General features: G+C 45.4%; 1 protein-coding gene across 4 annotated transcripts; it reads right to left on the minus strand.

Annotated features, from left to right (window-relative positions):
- Nucleotides 1-325: 325 nt before the first annotated feature.
- On the minus strand, nucleotides 326-19,885 carry cpsf1 (cleavage and polyadenylation specific factor 1). 4 transcript variants are annotated; one of them, XM_064348216.1, is made up of 38 exons: nucleotides 19,826-19,885; nucleotides 18,755-18,938; nucleotides 18,525-18,552; nucleotides 18,264-18,397; nucleotides 18,071-18,151; nucleotides 17,558-17,709; nucleotides 16,984-17,130; nucleotides 16,366-16,505; nucleotides 16,062-16,172; nucleotides 15,503-15,596; nucleotides 15,318-15,405; nucleotides 14,924-15,046; nucleotides 14,419-14,470; nucleotides 14,005-14,129; nucleotides 13,388-13,462; nucleotides 13,122-13,202; nucleotides 11,663-11,755; nucleotides 10,756-10,872; nucleotides 10,081-10,222; nucleotides 9,316-9,494; nucleotides 8,838-8,977; nucleotides 8,316-8,493; nucleotides 7,732-7,938; nucleotides 7,478-7,564; nucleotides 7,243-7,392; nucleotides 6,959-7,111; nucleotides 6,031-6,147; nucleotides 5,699-5,789; nucleotides 5,445-5,529; nucleotides 4,421-4,562; nucleotides 3,771-3,923; nucleotides 3,156-3,332; nucleotides 2,813-2,879; nucleotides 2,666-2,713; nucleotides 2,306-2,461; nucleotides 1,538-1,667; nucleotides 1,194-1,332; nucleotides 326-578 (listed from the first exon to the last, which is right to left on the minus strand). In XM_064348216.1, exons 2-38 carry the CDS (start codon nucleotides 18,896-18,898, stop codon nucleotides 531-533), a joined length of 4,374 nt encoding a protein of 1,457 aa, XP_064204286.1. In that variant the 5' UTR covers nucleotides 18,899-18,938; nucleotides 19,826-19,885; the 3' UTR covers nucleotides 326-530. The 4 variants fall into 4 exon arrangements, with proteins under 4 accessions (XP_064204286.1, XP_064204285.1, XP_064204287.1 ...); XM_064348215.1 differs by having other exon boundaries at nucleotides 19,696-19,880; XM_064348217.1 differs by lacking the exon at nucleotides 19,826-19,885 and adding an exon at nucleotides 19,491-19,643.

Raw genomic sequence — 19,885 nt, forward strand, 5'->3', positions numbered from 1 at the left:
TGATACACGCTTCAATGCATTATTATGACAATCAGGACCACACAACAGCTGAACAGAACCATCCTAATATTTCACATTTGTTTTAGCATGTGCTGCTTCAACTTTCAGTGGCAACCGTATAAGTGTATCATTTTCAAATGTGCAATAAAGAGCCATATCTGAAAGTATTTTATGCAAAATGCTTAAAAGCTTTCAAATACATTTCTTAATACTGCATTTATAAATATTACTAACACATAAGTTCCCAAATAAATGCCAGGAAGTCGGTTCAGTACAGGTTCATGTGCCCATTATCCATGCTTCTCACTGAATCGTAGAATGTCAATGAAGAACCAGCTCAACTTGTTTTTTTTTCCTTTTTTAATTTTGATTACAAAATAGTCTATGAAAACACATTGTTGCCAGTGTTGTTTAAACACACTACAAAAATGAACAAAAACAATAAAGAATCCTTAAAGCATTTTTTTCCCATATAAAACAGGAGGAATTCCCCTTGTGTTCAGCTCATTCTGGGGGTGGAACTCTGGCTCTTAAAAGTGAGCCGTCACTCTGTCAATTTCCAGAACGTCATCCAAAATCTGCCATTTAAAAATAAATCAATAATTAGAATACCCAGTCAAAACATCTCCACATAAAGTAAAATTCCAAATGGTAGTTAGACTGCATAAGCACAGTCTGATCCTGTTCAACAACCTTGTCTTGGTTGTCTATTTGGAGCTTAAGATGTATATTTTTAATTGAAAGCACTGGTAAAAATCCAGAATTCTCCCTTTTCGGGGGGTATAACAGTACATGAGTTTTATGAGTCCAACCCACAGCCAAAGGCTTGTGCCCTTCAATTTTGCTGCAGTTGCCATATCTGCAGCGGTACCTTGTGTACACTGCCATATTCACAATGTCTACAGTCTGGTTCTAGAACACTGGAACATATTCACATATGTCTGCAGTGTGGTTATAGAAGATTTTGCCATATTCGCAATATCTAAAATGTAGTTATTGAATATTGTGCCATATTTACAATGTCTACAGTGCAGTTCTAGTTCTATAACACTACCGTATTCAATGTCTACAGTGGGGTTCTAGAACACTACCTTATTCACAATGTGATCGCTGTTCTACACCGTGCTGTATACACAATGTGTTCAGTGATTGCTGTTCTGCACTGTGCTTGTAGTGGTGGCTGCTGTACTCACAATGTCTGAGGTGGTCCCAATCTTCTTGGCCAGCTCGCTGCGCTCCATGGTACTGAGGTAAAGGTACTTGTTGAGGAGCTCTCCATCTAGAATGTTCCGCACAGCGTTCTGCAGAGTGCGTCGGTCAGCGTGTAGCATCCTGTCGCGACAGAACCAGCGGCAGCATCAATACCCAAATGGCTCAGGGTATTTAATTCTAAATCCGAAAGCCACGCTGAGCATTAGCCTGTTAGCCGAAGCTGATAAATTTCCCGAATGTTAACGTCCAATAACGTCACGCGCGATTAACTGCGGTTCAGTAAAGCCCCGAGGAGCCCGAACCGAGCGCGTGCTGGTGTGCGCACCTGAACGCTTTGGGGTTGAGGCCGGCGTGGTGGGGGAGCACGGTCGTCAGGGCGTTCTGCAACATGAGCAGCCGGCGGTAGGTCTTCTCCTGCATGGGCAGGAGCAGCCCGATTCCCCCGTCCAGCGTTGCTGTGGAAACAGAGGAGAACGCAGATGCTGTTGTGTGCCTTGAGGGTGACGAAGCATTTTAGGACTCACTTATAGCTTATAGTGATTTTCGGGTAGCTCATCCAAGAGATTTTTTTTTAAGTCAACATGCAGTACGTAGTTTTACAACATGACAAATCTCAAGGAGAAAAACATTTGTAACTACACTAGACTACATTACAAAGGTTTCGTTTTATACTTCATTAGTCACAGCTTTGAATGGTACTGAGGAGCAAGCTTGTTAGTTGCATCAAAATTAAAAGTAAATTAAATATAATGATTAAAAAACTGCAAAAATGGAAATAAGTTATAATTTTCTGCAACGCCAAAGATTTCTAAAACCATTTCAAGGGCCAACATACACTTATGTAAGCTTAAATATGAATAACTACGTACCCAATCAATTACATTTTTAAGTGCAAACCCTCTAAATTATTAAATGGATCACATCAATGAATAATTTACAAGCGTTTTCATGTACTTGTAACTGGATTGACTGCAGCTCTGTGCACATATGCATTCATGAAAATGCATGTTGAATATTTCGACACACCAAGCATAAGAATCCTCTGAATTATGAAAGGTAGAGCCACAGCCCCCCTCCCCCTCGGCCCACATACCAAACCAGGTTATGTGCTTGTTGTCCCAGGTCAGGGCCTTCTTGCTTCCCGGCTCCAGCGCCCCCCTGCAGGGCATCCTCCAGAAGGCGTTGACGTTGGCGCCCACGTTGAAGTCCGCCCTCCGCAGGAGGCGCATGCCTCCGAAACTCTCCTTGGCTGTGGGGGTGGGGAGGGGGGGTGAGTGGGTGGGAACAGTCTCAGCTTAATCATATTCACCTCTATGCCACCAAAACAGGAGACTCTGAAAAGACGAGGTTTGTAACTCGCTGACTTTTTTATTGGCTTAAAACTGTCAGGACATATCACACTCTAAGTCATGAGCACAGGAAATGTCAAAGCAGAACTTGTAGTATTGCTCACCTTCTGGTAAGTACATGTACACCAGCAAATTTTGGTCTCGATCGGAAACTGGAAAACAGAGGTGGGGGGGGTTATAGACCTTATGGCAAACAAACACATTTAATTCAATGGTATGTAAATGTTAGTTGCATAAATTCCATTACGCACCCAGAAATCCTAGCTGGTTATTGTCTACCATGAACTCGATGCTGTACACCTCCAGAGGCTTTGCATCCTGTGCTCAAACAAAAAGAAAACAAAAAGAGTTTGTGCGCCATCGTGCTTTTATACTCAAATACAGCCAAAATGACTGACAACACTGTATTTATATCTTGCTAATAAAGCCTTACTGAGAGTGTTTTTATGCAAACCCTCCATGTGTGTACAAGCCCCCCGCTGCCATAGCGATGGGACTTGCACACGTTTCAGAGCAAACCCAGTTTCTCTGTGGCTGGCTGCGTTTTGGCCCGCGCCCCCTGGACCCCGCGCCGCGCCCGCCCGCCCGCCGTACCCTGCTGACGAGCGACAGCGTCTTGCTCTCCTCCTGGTAGCGCAGCAGCGAGATGCTCTTCATGACGTCGGCGGCCAGGATGAAGTTCTTGATGCTGTACATCTGGTGGATGTAGAGCTGCGTGTCGATGAAGGCCATCCCCGTCAGGTCGTTGTCCTTCAGGCTCCACAGGAAGATCTGCGCCGGAGAGCCCGACAAACGTCACGTTAGGGAGAACCTCCACAGCCCTTAAAGGAGACTTGACCGCATGCAGAGACACAATGACACAAGAGTGGCACTGCACACAGTGAGGATGCAATGCACAGGACTAAGCAGGCAAGACATGGTTCAAATACGTATTTGTTTTGGATTCAAATACTTTTCTACGCTTTACTGATCTTGTCTGGTGTATTGGAACCAATGAAAACCCCGCCTTCCGGTCATAATGGCAGGCTCAATTACACCAGGCAAGATCAACAGAGCACAGAAGAGTATTTGAATCCAAAACAAATACGTATTTGACCCAGGTCTGCCGGTGACCCTTCACTGAAACGATCCCCCAGCTCCAGGCTCCAGGGTTCTTCCCAGAGGCCTAAGAGCGGGCCGGCGCTGGGGCGGTCTGAGCGGGACGCTGACCTTCTGGCCGATGGCGGAGACCAGGTAGCCGCTGCAGTGGCAGAGCGCGGTGACGGGGCCCTTCTGCTCCTTCTCGTACAGCACTTTGAACTTGTTCTTGGTCAGGGGCTGCCCAGGCTCGGGGACCACCTCGATCACGTCCAAGATGAGGATCTACCAGCAGATGGGAGAGTGGAGATCAGGTTCAGCGGGAAACCACCGGACGTACCGTCGGCTTTTATGGGAGCCACTACTTCGTCACACACTTCCTAGGTTATTCCGATTCAAAATTCAAGAATGGTGATCAAGGTTTTCAAAAACCTTATTTGTAAAGGAATTGTCTTATCAGGGGCATCAGAAAAAATAAATAAAACATAAAAAACATATTTAAAAACAACAGCAAAAATAAATCCCACCACCCCAGTAATAACCAGCTTATCAGTCAGCATGTAGTATGTTTGTAAAATTCAGTCACTGAATTCAGCGCCTTAACAGATGAGCCACCTGGCAGCCCGACCAAGTTTTCACCTGCGGGAACCCTGTTATGAACCGTCATCCACAACAAACGCAGAGTCTGTTGCTCAGTCATTCGCAATCCTCCACCGCCCTTTCAATGAGACTTCTTGTTTCCCGACGGCGCTAAAATTCCCGCCCCGCGAGACTCCACTCACCCTCCCCCTGCAGGTGACCTCTTCGCCCTGCATCAGGCAGGTGCCCAAGGCCACGTAGCCCTTGAGCCCGGACACCGTCTCCTGGCTCTTCAGCGCCACCGTCTTCATGCAGGTGACGTGCTCCCACTCCTCCAGGTCGATGCTGAGAGGGGAAGTGAAAAGCAGGGCCTGCTCAGCGATGCGTGCGTTCCTGTCCCTGCGCCGGGTCTGCACGCTGCACCAGCAGGGGGCGCCGCGCAGCGCATATGTGCTCGCTGGCATGAGAATGTCGCTAGACCGGTTTGGCGGCCATTACTCGCACACCTCAGGCAGATGCACTTACGTTCTCTTACACTGCAAGTGCATCTGATAAATGACTGTAATGTAATGCACTATGAACACTACTGGGCTTTCAAGCCTTTCAAATGATAAGAACAGGGCCTTTACTTATCAGTAGGTATAAGTTAGGTACTTTATAGAAACATTATCACTGACTCTGGTGGCCTTTGAAATCTACTATCTTCAATAAGCCCCACCCTGTTCCGTACACAGTAGGTGGATCTTTGAGGATTTCCTTTTAAAGTGTACATGACCTGCTGCTCCAGTTGAAAAACCCTGAGTGACAGATACAAAGAGAAAGCCAGCAGTGGCAGGGACCCTAGGGCTGAGATTCTCCCACGGACCAAAAGCCCTGCTGTGGATCGCTTAACGCATGTTTGGGACTGCTTACCATGTGTTTGGGATTGCTCACCGCGTGTTTGGGATTGCTCACCCCGTGTTTGGGATTGCTCACCGCGTGTTTGGGATTGCTCACCCCGTGTTTGGGATTGCTCACCCCGTGTTTGGGATTGCTCACCGCGTGTTTGGGATTGCTCACCCCGTGTTTGGGATTGCTTACGCCGTGTTTGGGATTGCTCACCCCGTGTTTTGGATTGCTCACCGCGTGTTTGGGATTGCCCACCGCGTGTTTGGGATTGCTCACCCCGTGTTTGGGATTGCTTACCCCGTGTTTGGGATTGCTCACCGCATGTTTGGGATTGCTTACCGAGTGTTTGGGATTGCTTCCCAGCTGACGGGAGAGATCAGCTGGATGGAAAACTTCTCCTGCTGGGGGTTGATGTACCGCTCATCTGCGGGAACAGGCACATACCCCAGGTTTCAAATTCATGTGGGACGATAGCCATACTGCCCCAATTTAAACCAATTAAACGGGAACCTCCATCTACAATCATAAAACACTTCGAAGTGACAGAATATATATATTTTTTAAACTCGAGCAAAATAAAAGGGCAGCCTCACCTCTGTCGATGGTTTCAAACTCTTTTTCCTCTCCAGTCATCCTTGGAATGCGGGTACAGAGTTCCTTTATGCTTGTGCAAACAGCATAGACCTGTTGCACAACGGGCGTGTTCAGCGACGACAAGAACACTTCACACTTTTCACACTTTTAAATTCAACAGCACGAATGACAAAACCTTTAGGAATTTTTCCAGACTTTTCTCTTGGCACTGTCAAGCTAGTAGGCTCAATGCACAAAAACACATCCTGCTTGTTCTCACAGGGCATGGTGGTGTCCTCAGTATATCATGACAGCAGTTAAAATGGTAAAAGTTTATGCAGAGAGACCTTACCTTGGATTCCACGTGGTAGGTCACATAGTGCACAGTGCATCGCAGCGGGATCTTTCGAACAGGCCACGGGGCATCGTATGAGAGATAGGTGGGCAACACACTGATCCTCAGCTCACCCTGGATAACACATGCACGTTATGAAGACTAGTAACTTAGGAAAAAACATACACATTACTTACAGAAACACATACACTTTATTAATCGAAGAATTGTAACTTAGGGAAATGCTTACAGGTTATTTCATCTAAGAATCATAATTTAGGGAAACGCATACACATTATGAATCTAAGAATCGTAACTTAGGGAGAAACATACACATTATGAATCTAAGAATCATCACTTAAGGTAACACATACACATTATGAATCTAAGAATCGTAACTCAGGGAAACGCATACATGTTATTTCCATCTACGAATAATAATTTAGGGAAACGCATACACATGAATCTAAGAACCGTAACTTAGGGAAAGGTACACATCATTAATTTAAGTACACATACACAGTATGAATTTGTCTATGAATTTAAGCATGAAGAATAACTAGTGTACATGTGGAAGACATAAGCTCTTGGTCAAATATCTTTGCTGGATACCACGAGGACATAATTTCCACAAATGAGAGCCACTCATAAGACCTTACAGCAAATCATGTAGGCTGACTCCCATTAAAACCGAGTAGAAATCAATACAGCTTATCTGGTCTTCCAAGTGCAATGAATTATCAATAATGTAGATGCAGGCCACTGCTAATGGGCTAATGGCCACAATTCATCCTAACCTTTTTGTATGTCCGTAGCGGCCTATATTTTCACAGTTAGTATAAAAGTAATGTGGATTGTGGCGGGACAAAGAGACTGAACTGCACGTTCGGACAAAGACTGACAACACAAGACTGACCGAGTTTGACTGATCAATGCTTGCGTTTACCTGCTTGTTGAAATAGAGGAAGCCCTTGGGGCAGTTGATGTTGTGGAAGGGGGAAAAGGATTCGATTGGGCCGTCGATCGTCATGGGGTGGAGCCTCATTGCCCCTCGCGCGGTCACCAGCATCCAGTGCGGGGAGGGCCCGCAGATAAACACCTGAAGATGACAAAAAGGTGACAAGCTTTGGAGAGCACCGTCTCCAACACAGACTAGAGAATATATTTTTGTCGTCTTCTGCTGCATATAATCTTCAATGAGGAATTCTGGGGGCGGAAGGAGCGCCTTACCCCAGAGTAGCCGGATATGTCTTCGAAGTATCTGAACCTGGCCACGCGACCTTTGAACCCTGAGCCGTCCTCTCCCGCACCGCCCTCCGTCTTCTTGTCCTTCTTCGACGTCTTCAGTTTTTTCTCGCGGAAATTTATGTTGTGGGGCAACTGAAGAGAGAGGACACTCAGTTTCCCTAGTTTGCCTTCATTTCTGCATTTCTTGAACATTCCCTCTGAATTTGCAGCTTCTCACCTTTTTAAAGCGCACTTTCAAGTTGCTCAGAGTCTGCTGGTCATATGGAAATGCCTCATAAATGAGAAGCTCTTGGTCAACATGGACCTGAAAACAAACAAAATGGAAAACTCAAATATCAGTTGATCATAACAAGAGCTAAAGTCAAACTGCAACATCAGTCACCCTGAGATTCAGACAGTTCATTATGTTTGCCAAGCTTACCATAAAGGAGTGTTTTCAGACCAAGCCAACAAATTTACACAGACACTCACCAGTAGGTAGGGCCGACTTTGTCGGTAGCCCAAAGCCACCAGGGCGACCTCTTTGACCAATGGGATTTCTCCCTGGCGTGTGACTTCCTCCTTCTTGCCCTCCCCCTGAGCTGCTGACTGGCCGGAGGAGCTGTCCACCAGCACTCGCTGGCCAACCGGGAAGTTCTTCACAAGGAAGACAAGGCGCCAGTCCGGGAGCTGGTAAATCTGACAGAAATAGACCCGTAACAAAGTTACATTTTCATCATCAGATTTCAATTCAGAGATTTTCTTTCTGTACTACCACATATTTTAAGACATCTAAATGTACCGTTTACAAAAAAAACAGCAAACTTAGACCAATAAACTAAAATCTACTGACAAATATTACATGCATAGCATGTAATGGTAATATTTACTGGTAGCATTGGCACTTAAAATGTGGTCTACAGCAAGACTAGAACAAATAAGGTATTAAAATGCTAACGAAATGCTGTTTGTTAGCAGGAAGTGGTTTTAGTTCAGTTCAGGCCCAAAGGCAGACACGGTGTAGCACTTCCCAGTCTTGCGTGCTTCGTAAGACCACCCGGTGGCGCTGTCCTCACCTCCATGACGCCGCTCTCCCTCACCACCATGCACCAGTGCGTGGGCTCCGCCCTGCTGGACCCTTGCTCCGCCCCGAACTGCGACAGAAAGGCGCTGCGGCTGGGCTCCTCCCTCGTGGGGCTGAAGAGGGGGTTGGAGTCTCCGTACAGCATCTCCTCCTCGTCATCCACAGTGTTGCTGATAGGGCGAGGAAAAAGTGACCTCGGATAAGGGGAGGGGTCAGATATGGCCCGCCACCTCCCTCCTTACACACACATACACACTCACACGGAAGGTGCACATCCAAATGGAAATCCATTCGTACTTCATTGTCATCAACAGTGCACATCTGCATCTGCTTTAAGTTTGTCACTGGAGGAAAACATTTTAAGTCCTGTGTTACAGGGAAGTGATTGGTCCATAATTTTCCTCACAATGTGCACGGTGCCTTGCCAATCAGAACAGTGTTTCAGTAACCGTGAGAAACATGCATGTCCCTAGTGCACTATCTGCAGTGAAGTCCTCAGCCAGGACGGCTGTACCTGATGTCCTGGATGATGGTCTCCGTCTCCGACTGGCTGCGGGTGATGGTCTCCTCCTTGGCCGAGCTCGCCACCTTGTTCTCCGTGGTGAACATCCCGCTCACGTCCCGGTACGCGCAAAGCGTGATCACGCGAGATTGCTGGAGAGAGGATGCGAGACTCATCAACAGCAGACATCACTTCAGTAAAGGACACTGCCCTACTACTGTAAGGGGACAAAAAGCTGGTATTGCAACTTAACAGGTCCTTGCCAACTTTTATCTTAAAAATCTTTGACCGAAAGTCAACTTGCCCAAAATAGCTTGCAATGATTATGACAGAATTCTGGCTATTTGCAGTAGATATAGAGCAGAAATGAGAAAATGTATTAACAGGAAGTTGCCCTTCCTGCAGTCTCTAACCGAGAGCGAGAGTGCTGTGGTAACCAGAGACATATAAAGAGTCGGGCCACGCGCTGTGGCCGCGCCGGCTCACTCACCGTGTGCACCTGCGGCTTCTGCAGGGCCAGCCGGTGGGTCTTCCCCATGTACGAGTCCGTCTTGAGCACGAACATGGTGACCACCCCTTCCGCCGTCATGACGATGACGTAGGGGTCGGCCACGGCGCACTGCACCACCGGGGAGCCCAGGTCCACGGGGATGAAGTGCAGCTGCGTCACTGAAGGGGGAGAGAGAGTGAGCGCGGGACAGGGGCTGCCAAAAAACAGAAATGGCATCGGTGCCTCTTTCAAGCATCAATAATTAAATATGAATAATTTCCCAAGGACTATCGGTATATATTGGCAAATTTCTAATGAAAATACTGGCTCTGGAATAGCTTATAAACTGGCTGAATAAAGATTTACAGCCTAGACTAATCAGACTAGAGCACCGTATCTCAAATTCTGTCAAACTGACAGCTAAAATGGAGTGGGGGAGGAGGGGTGTGCAGGTGACGGCAGAGGGTTTGTTCGTGTCCGTTTGGTCGCCCATTGTATTACATTACAAAAGCAAATAAAGTTTTACTGCAATTGCACATTGATGCCTCAAATATTTCGATATAACAACACCAAGATCAATATTCAACATCAATATTTTATGCAGATACTGCAGTTCCAGAGGCATACACGCATCCATATTTCACTTACATTGATTAAATTCAGTGCAGACGACTGCTTACAGGTTAAGTATAATAGAGGATTAGGGAAAATAATGCTGCTGTGGGTGGTTAAAGTCTTCAGGGTGGGAGACACTGGCAGCATTACCTCCCTCCAGCAGCCGGATGCCCATGGGGGACACCTGGATGATGTACTTGTTGTCTCCGATGTTCCCTGCAAACACCGTGGGGCCCTGCGTGGCGAAGCCGCTGGTGTCCAGCTCCATGATCTCCTGGCCCGTCTGCAGGATCTGCGACACGGGAGGGCGGCGGGTGTTACGCCCAAGAGAAGCCCTGCTGAGCGCCAAGTGTGTCCAGAGCGCCAACTGACATTTGCGCAGAACTCGCTAGACATTTTGGAGATGGGTTTGAGTGAGTTTAACCCCACCCAGCCCGAGCTCTGAAGTGTGTGTGTGTCCAAAGTGCAAGAATGTATGTGCAAGTATGTGTGTGTATGTCTGTGAGTGTCTTTCCTAAAGAGTGTTTGTCTGCATCACTGCGTGATAAGTACATGTCACAATGCTAAAATGCAGTGTACGTGTGTGTGCGTGTGCGTGTGTGTGAGTGTGTGTGAGTGTGTGTGCATGCCCCCTCATACGCGTGTATGTGTGATAAGTGCATGTGTTCATCACGCTAAAATGCAGTGTGTGTGTGTGTGTGTGTGTGTGTGTTTGTGTGTGTGTGTGTGTGGATGCGTGTGTGTGTGCGCGCATGCCTGTAACTGGCGCCTGCGTTAACGCTGCTAGTATAAAGGACGTGCTGCGCTCAGAGAAAGGCGCAGTACCATGGTGGAGTCCTCTCTGCTGAGGATGAGGAAGCCGTGCTTCTTCTTGTCCTCCTCGGGGGCGGGCTCGGGGGGCTGCTCCTCGGGCGTGTCCCCCTCTCCCTCCGCCGCTGGCTGCTGTGTACAGGACAGAGCACAGAGCTGTCAATCACCTGCGAAACACGCCCCTGGGGTCCAGCTGCACGTTGTACACACATTACACATCCCAGCCTGCATAGAGTACCTCTATACCCTATAAAACACTTCCCATCTGAGAAAGAATGTCTCCTGTTTAATACAACTTAATGGATGGAAACACAAGGCATCGCTACTCTCCTTTCCAGAATCACAGACATTTTAAGTGTACATATGAAAGTGAAAGTCAAGTTAGAACAGATGGCGACTGCTGCTAGAACAACATTCTACCGACCGACTGGCCACCCAATGAGATATGAAAAATAATGAAAGTATAATACGCAGTCGCGACACATCAAGCATATTATTTCTGAAACAAAAAGGCAAGCATTAAATGGGTGAATCAGACTTTCCACTTACAAAAGAAATTGGAAAGACTACCAGAATTAGACAATGGGGATGTCTTGGCACAGCTGCTAAATAAGACTATATAAAGGTCAGCGTTTAATGTAAAGAACAGTCTGAACTTTTTTTCAAAAATAGAAGGCTAAAGTAAAGCTTCCATAAATAATTTAATAAATAATTCACTTTTTAAAAAATCTTGTGCAACGTGTCACTTTTAAAGTTGCAGAGTATGCGTTCTCAATGCACTCCTATCTCTGAGGTTCGACCGCAATTCCAGTAATGGTTCCAGTAATTCTATTTCTGGACAGGAAATGGACTCCATCATCACATTAAGCTAAGCTCAGGGAGCTGCTGCTAAGCTTTGAGAGCACGAGAGAGAGAGTCTTACTTCCACTTCCTTCTTCTCGGAGGAGATGACTGTCCACATGTCATGACAGCCAGGCAGCTCGAAGGTGGTGACCACCTGGGGTCTGATGCTCCTCTGAGGGGAACAAGCAAAGTCACTGACAGAGAACAAGACAGCTTCAGATCAAAGACTCTTTACTGTGACAAGATACACAGAGCAACTTAGCACAGACAAGAGTCCGGCAGCCTGAAATCAAAGAATCTAAGCTGATAAGTCACAGGTTTGGAAAATATTTGACCCTGCTGCGGCTGAAGTGGATAACCATCAGGAATCCTTAACCCCTCAACAGCTTAAACAGATAAGTGCTTCAGTGTGCAGTCTTTCTAATAATTGACCATTACTTATCAGCAGAAGCATTGCTTTTCTGCTTTCATCATGAATATTTTGAACAGGATATTATTAAAATTTACCACGCAGAAACCATTACTTTAGATTCACTAATGACCTTCTACAACAAAGAATCTACCCAACTCACAGTTAACGGCAAGGCGGACCCTTTCCGTTGGCTAACATTTAAAGCGGATCCGTGCGGATACAAGCGGATCAGGCCGAAGGCCGGGGTTGCGGCCTCTTCTCAGGCCCCCCTGTGTCTCGAGTGTTTACAGGCTACTCCATTGATCTCTGAGGCAGCCGTGGTAAACCCAGACTTCGCTTTAGCACCATATGAAGGACCTGCGGCAGACTTGCCTCACTGCCGCAGGCGTCTGAACAGTGCGCAACGGGACGCAGCGACGGCCATGCAGAAACCGCACACAAAACCGCACACGACAGCTAGGCCATGCAGGCAAGCGCATGCACCAACACTGAAAAGTTATTTACACTGCAATAGTGAAAAGCTATTTATTCTGCTTTGACATTATTTATTTTTTTAAAGACTGCAGACTTAGGGTATAGTCAAGGACAATCTGACAAAGTACAAATATGTTCAGTTGCCTGCAATTTCCTCCACAAGGTACAAAGGCAGTAACCTCCCAGGTAAACTTACCTGAGTTAAGCTAAATAGACATATAAAGACCTTAAAGAGCCTTCACTTATTTTATAGGAAGTAAAGAATAGCATTATTTGCCTTTGCTACTTCTGCAAAAATCCACTGCCATTTCTGCAAACTCAATCTGAATATTTTCTAAAAAGCCCATAACTGCCAACAGAAAAAATAACCTGCTTATAGGATACCGCTTGAGACTGCCCCCTGACTGGTTAGCTGGTTAGCTACATGCTAATACTTCACTGCAAGTGTAAAAGAATCTAGCTCTACTACATTTTTTCCCTGCTTTCTTTGACAGTGGCTTGTGCCCGCTTGACTTGAGATGTAACGTAGCAGCCTGTGGAATTTTCCCCGCGTCCTTATGGACATGGAACTCCCTGGGCTGATGTGTGGAAGTGGTGATGGATTTTGTACAATGCTGTGAAATCCCATAATTCCACGCAGAAGACGACTCACCTGCAGCACAGAGAGCGCTCCATTTTTCCCGTACCCCGAACATACCACCACTTCCAGATCTGGCTCCGGATTGCTCTGGAACTGAGGAAACCAACAAGAGAGGTTATACCTCAACAGGGACACGTAGCTCATCTTGAGCCATCCCGTTATACGCTTGTAAATAAAAAAGTAAACATGAAACCCTTTTTGAATTTTTATTAATGTATACAACTGATAACCGCTTTCATGCAAGTTTGACAAAGTACCTCAGCACAGTAGATACATACCTCTTCAGAAAGGAAGGCTGGCTCTCCCATTGAGGCATTGGCACAGGGACCAATATTCAATATACTGTCACAAACCTAAAGGTCAAAACAGGAAAGACCTTTCAGAGAAGTCCATAAATGCAGACAACTTCAATATAGGTTACGAAAAGTTAATCCTTGAAGGAAAATCTATTTTAAAAAGGTTTTTTTTAATTGATTTAAACTAAAGACTACTAAGAAAATCCTTGAAAGAATTCTCCTCCTGCAAATATGACAAATCAAGGCCAAGGTTTCAGTGGACCATTCATTCCACTGGCCACAGTGTTGGAAATTCTCAATCAAGAAGAATTCCCAAATCTGAAAACTGGTTCCAAAGAGCAACATAACCACTTTCAATATGATACAGTAAAATAGCGAACGTAGAGAAACCTTGACCTAGCTATCCACTCCAGTAGATTGATGTGTAGATTCATTTAGAATGCATTTAACCTGTGTGTAAATGGTGAAAAAGGAAAGATGATGCTGACAGTTCAACCACGAGGATAAAAGGGGAGAACGCGAGTCAAACCCCTTATAAAGAAGCGAAAACGTGAACATGCCAATCGCTAACAGAATGGGGGGTAGAGCGAGTCAAATACCTCGAAAGAGTAGGTGGCCAGCTGGGTGCCTGACTGGGCCTCACTTCCATACACTTCGATCTCGTCCACCTCATCCAGGAGCGGGGCCTTACCAGCTGGAATACCACAGACCGTTAGACCTGCTGCTGCGTCATGTGCGGGAGATACAGTGCCCTCCGAACGTAGGGTAACGGTACAGTGAAATTAGTTATTTTTGCTATGTAGTTTAGGTACTTGTTTCTGTAAATGGTAGAACGTGAGCAAATGCCATGAAATAAAAGCTGATTGTCTATACATCTGGCTCATATTAATCTTTTGATCTATAATACAAATGCCTTTAGTATAGAGCAAAAAGAATATCTAAATTCACTCTACCATACTTTTGGGGGGCACTGTATGTACACACCAAAGGCTCACACAGGTTTTTCCACTGACCTGTCCAGTTGGTAGAAGAATCCACTCGTTTCTTTTTATTAGGCGGTTCTTCCTGGAGAGACAGAGGAAAATGTTTAGCGCTGTTTAGGAAAGACGTTCCTAAAGGGAGAAACTAAAACATTCTGTTTCATCTTGCTGAAAAACCTAATTTAGTTATGTTGCACGTGCATCAGACAGGATTATAGAACGTATTTGAACAAGAGAAAAATACCCAAACAACACACAGCTGAGACAAAGGGAGACCTAACAGAATGCAGTTTTATCATACTAACTTGAATTTCAAAAACCCAGAGAAGTTAATGCAAACTTCATTAATAAGTTGGGTGTGGCTACATCCATACAATATGCTAGCACAGTACTGAGCAATCCTTTTAACATCATGCTGTATCCTCAAAGACACAGAAAGAATCTATTTGCAGCTTCAGGCAGGGTTGTGAGCAGCCTGACGTTAACATGCCAACGCCCTGCGCCGGTATCCATGACAACATCATGGGGGTGTGCTCACCTGCTTCTCCTTCTCCTTGCCCTCCTCTACCGTCGCCTCCTGCAGCTTCTCCGTGTATTTGAGGAGGAGGGAGTTCCCCAGGCGGGACCCCAGGAACAGGTACCCAGGCTCCATTGTCATCATCTGAGAGGAGGGAAGCGTCGTGATTGGACAGAAACCTGGGAGCATGTTGCACGGCGAGCTGCTAAACTGGTGCACCCTTCCCAGGCTTCCCCCTGCCTTCTTCAGGTTACACACTGCGGCAGGGCTCTCTGCCCACCATGAATGTTCCCTGCGAGCAGCGCCGTCAGCATGACCAGAAGCCTGAGCAAGCATTAACGCGGTAGGAGCGGGAGAGGCCCGGAACATTCCCTAGGGTACGAGTCAGCGGGACGGCGCGAGGGGGGGGACTTACGCAGGTGGTCAGGACGCTGGCGGCGGCCTTGTCGAAGTGGAACGCCCGCACGCTCCTCATGCCGTCGGTGATGAGGGTCAGAACGTATCTGAAATTTGTGGAGGGGGAGAGCAGTTATTGCGGGGTCACACTTCAAATGAATACCGCTATTCATAAATGAGTGCTGCTAGAAAAGGCAGACTTACATTTCTCCACCTTTCAAGGAAATTACCACCTTGTCTGAGGCAATGAATGTGGCCTGGGAACAGTCTAGAGTGATCTTCACTTCCTCTTGTACCCCTGCACAACACAAAAAATACAAATACTACCATAAATGAAATGGAAAATTCTTCAAATCGAGCTTAAAATAACACAGGCTGATACTAAACTCCACAAAATCCCCATAAATGCACACATTAATAAATGCACACATTTCTACATATACAATACAAATACAGACAATATCACCAAATGCCAATGACAAATTACATCCTAATAAAGCATGGTAACAGAATGATAAAAGGCTCCCATTGCTAAGACGATGATATATTATGCTCCAAAACAGTGAAGGGTTAAACACAGTTTAAACTGCACGTTTATAAAATAGGCACACTATGAGCTCTGCTGTGTCACAACAACTGAACCTGCATCATTCATAAATAAAGGGCAAAAATGTCACAAGAGTGGATTAAAGCCTGAACCCTGAAAGTCAGTTCACACTGAATGACCTCAGAGCTGATGAAACAGTATTTTCCTGGTACTCACGCAGAGGGAAAGCAGTAGTCCCGTTCGTCTGGCTGTTGAGCGAAACACCGTAAGGTGGCACGCTCTGGTTCAGATACAACAAGGAGTTCACCGCGAACACCACCACACCGCCTGGAAACAGAGTGTGCATAGCTTCACATCACTGCACCTTTCTTCGCTCCCGGGCTTTTTTAAACCAGAAGTTTCCGGAAGCATAATGTTAGAGCTGTGCTAATGAGGAAAGGCCATGGTATTTTCTCACAGAACTCGTATAATCTATGGGATTAAGGGAAATACAGCGATGCCAGGATGCGGTCGGCCTCACCGATGGGCTTGGGCACGGCCAAGATCTGAGTGCAGTCGAAGGGCAGGTTGGAGAGGGACCAGATGACGGGGTGCACTTTCTGCATGATGTTGAGGGATATGGCCACGATGCTGCACGTGTCCTGGCGAACAGCCACGCGTCTGTCCGGAACGCAAACAGAAACGCGTCACTCACCCGACAATCGCTGAGGTCCGAGACCTCCACACCTCTCCGCTCATCTGTACGGTTTAATTATCTCAAAAGTATACCAGTGGTCAAGTGTCCAAGGTTACATTATGAGTGCCAAATTTCAGAAAAATCTGAGAGGTCAATGTTGAAAAAAGAGCCATTCTCCCCTGGAATTACCCAGCCGACACCTCCTTCGCCTCCTCAAAAGTCCCCAGCTTCCCATATTATATAGAGAAAATTGAGCCAGTCTATATGTGATACAGATTTGACATCCCCATACAAGAAGGCTGGTGGTATGACACTCAGATGTTACACTGCTTCCAAACCCATTAATACAGGGTATTCAAACAGGTGTCTGCTTTTTCTAAAGTCAAGCAGGATGTATGACAGCTTGAGTAACTAACCCTGGATAGACCAAGAGAGAAAGAAGAGGGGGGGGGGGGAACTCACCCTGGCCATGTCTGGTTGGGCTCATACAGAATGAGCAGAGTAGGCTCGTAGTAGCCATGGAGGAACTTCATGTCGATGATGTTCAATAGTTTCTCGTCCAACTCTCGAACGTCAATTATGTAGCTGGGAAGGAAACTAGATTTCTGCCTGCAGGGTGAGAAATGTATATTCATTCAATGGGACTGCCAGTAAGATGGTGGCCAATTTAGGCACTTGTCCTGATTAAGCTATGGTCATCATAAGAGGGGAAGTACTGTTTCAAAAACCCTGATAAAAAATGACATTGTTATAAATGACATTGTGGGTATTAATTTGAGAAAAATTTTAACAATCTTAGATATGAAAACAGGGACATTCACAATGCAGACATTGAGACATTTAAAAAAAATGATGTTCCATAACGCCTCATTAAACTGGCTCAGTAACAAACATCTAAATAATCATCTCTGAGCTAGTACCTTTAATTACATATTATCTGCAGGAGAAGGATGCCAGCCAAATCTAGCTTTTTAAGGAATAATGTTGTAAGTAATGTGCAACTTTACAATCATGCAGCTTTCAATCATGTACACACCCCTCCCCCACGATGCCCTCCTGTTCATCAGTCAAGGTATCCTTCCTGAATGGAAGCACCACCAGCTGGGTGCCATAAACCAGCATGACAGCACAGCGATTCTCTGGATCTACGCGGACAATTGGAATGTGCACGTTCTGGACAAACCCGTCCTAAAGAGGGAGAGGAGCACACTTGTATGAGCACACTTGGAAAACAGACACAGCACAGCACAATATACAAATCCTAGGTGAGGGTCTGCTACTTGAATGAGCAGTAGCGTGAAAGGGTTCGATAAATGTGCAGCTCGGGGTAAAGATGCCAAAGAAACCCCGGCAATCTGCTGGAAGGGAAAAGGGATGATTTCCTCCAAGCACTGATCACTTTCAAAGTGCTCCAGAACCCATTCTCATTGTACTTCTAATCTTTGCAAAAAGCCCCAAAATAGAATAATCCCTGTCTTAACAGTGCCACCCCAATTGTATTTTCGTTCTCCTGCCAAAGACCCAAAAAATAATGTGTAAGAATGCTTACCCTGAGCTCTGGTTCCTCAAAATAATGCAGAGAGAGAGTCTTCAGGTCGTGGGTCCCTGGGTCATACTCCACCACAGACAGCTAAAACAGAGGAAGAACAACAGGGAGTCTGACTAAAAAAAAAAAAAAAAGCAATGCAAAAATACATCTGTTGATGACCAAGCATTATGAAGAGATCCCTGTCAGCAGTTACCTTTGCATCTTTGAAGCTCAACAGGAGGGCATCTCTGTTGGCTCCAACGAGCTGGACGCTGGCCATGGACATGACATTGCCAAACAGCGAAAAGGCTGCCACTTGCTCCAGCTTCTCCTTGCGACTCTTGACGTCTAAAAAAAAGGTTAAACAATTAACCACAGATGCTGGGAAATAAATATAAAAATAAATGAATATTTACCCTTCCAAAATAGTCAATAATTAATTCAAATTGAAAATGGAAACAATACTGGTCCATACCCAATGGCTTCTCTGTCTTTGCTGCACTCTATAACGTAACAGATGAGAAAAGTTAGAATATGAAATTACTTTTAAAACTATTTAGCACCTGATTTAGCATGTTACATTTAAGAAAGACAGCAACCGTATCATGAATATGTTTGTTAGCAGCCAACAAGAAAATTTCGTTTGTTTCTAGCGCTTTTGCTTGCAAAATAAACAAGAACATATAAAGCATCCGGTCAAATCACCTCCACATCATGTATGATCCGATAGACGTATAGCTGAGAAGTGCCTGCCACCACAAGGTTTTTCTCCTCGTTAGAGATGAAGTTGCAGTAAACGGAGAACTCTATGGCGGTCGGGGAGTGCGCTTGTCGGTACACGGCGTACATTCTGCTCGGCTTTGAGCACGCTCACTCGTCAGCAGACAACCTGGGAATAGTGTCAGATGGAAAGGACTTTTTAAAACGGTGTGAACTACGTTACATATGTTGTTTCAGTCTCTTCTAAATCTGGTAATTAACGAACATAGTCTAATTCATATAGACGAAAAGGGATCGTCGATATCCACTTTATGTCTTTAAAATGTGAATATTAAAACCGACGTATGCGTTATGATCCGCCATTTACAAGGTGTTCAATGTGTAAGAATTTCCACTACAAAATTAGAAAATGTTCTGCAGATTTCTCATATTTCCACTGAACATGTTTGGGAAGATTAAATTTTGTGTTGTCGTTCACCGCAGTAGGCAATTGGCACCCTAGTATAGTTGTGATTTTACGCAATGCGCAGCGAGCCTCCAAATGCTGTGTACCTGAGCCAAGAAAACGCAAACCGATCAAGACTAAGAAATTAAACATTGGGTTAAACAAAACATTGACTAGGTATCTAGACATCTTGCTAGCTACGTTAGTTACACAACACCGATAGCTAGCTACATTTGTTACGCAACCAAAGGTACACATAATTGTTTATGAAGCTACCTTTACTGAGGCATCATGTAATATGATCTTGTGGCATTATAAGCAACACAGGTTCATTTTTGTATAAGCTAATGCTCATTATTAACATGTACATAGACGGAAACTAATCTCGATATAGCAGGCTATGTACAAAGCGCCGTCACTGCATGAGTTGCACAGCAGCAATGTCTGATAGCCAACTAGAAAGGTTTAATGATTGACCTACCTATTACTTCCTATAAACGGTTATCTCCCCTCTTACGCTGACGTGAGTGCCACCCTTCTACAATTTCATGGTCGAATTTATCATTTATTTACGATATAGATATTTTTTGTTTAGCTATGTGATGTTTCACCTTTTCCATTCATAACACAACCCAGCATGCATTCGGTGTACACGACTATCAATTACCTCC

The sequence above is a fragment of the Anguilla rostrata genome, chromosome 8 (assembly GCF_018555375.3).
Source record: "Anguilla rostrata isolate EN2019 chromosome 8, ASM1855537v3, whole genome shotgun sequence".
In the NCBI taxonomy this organism is placed as follows: Eukaryota; Metazoa; Chordata; class Actinopteri; order Anguilliformes; family Anguillidae; genus Anguilla; species Anguilla rostrata.

Excerpts from the sequence above, each read along its gene's own strand:
- cpsf1 (XM_064348216.1), bottom strand. The coding sequence starts at position 18,898 with ATGTACGCCGTGTACCGACAAGCGCACTCCCCGACCGCCATAGAGTTC. Across the intron at positions 18,398-18,524 it reads AAAGACAGAGAAGCCATTGG|ACGTCAAGAGTCGCAAGGAG; the intron begins GTATGGACCAGT and ends CCTTTTTTTTAG. Across the intron at positions 13,463-14,004 it reads TGGCCACCTACTCTTTCGAG|GTTTGTGACAGTATATTGAA; the intron begins GTATTTGACTCG and ends TTTGACCTTTAG.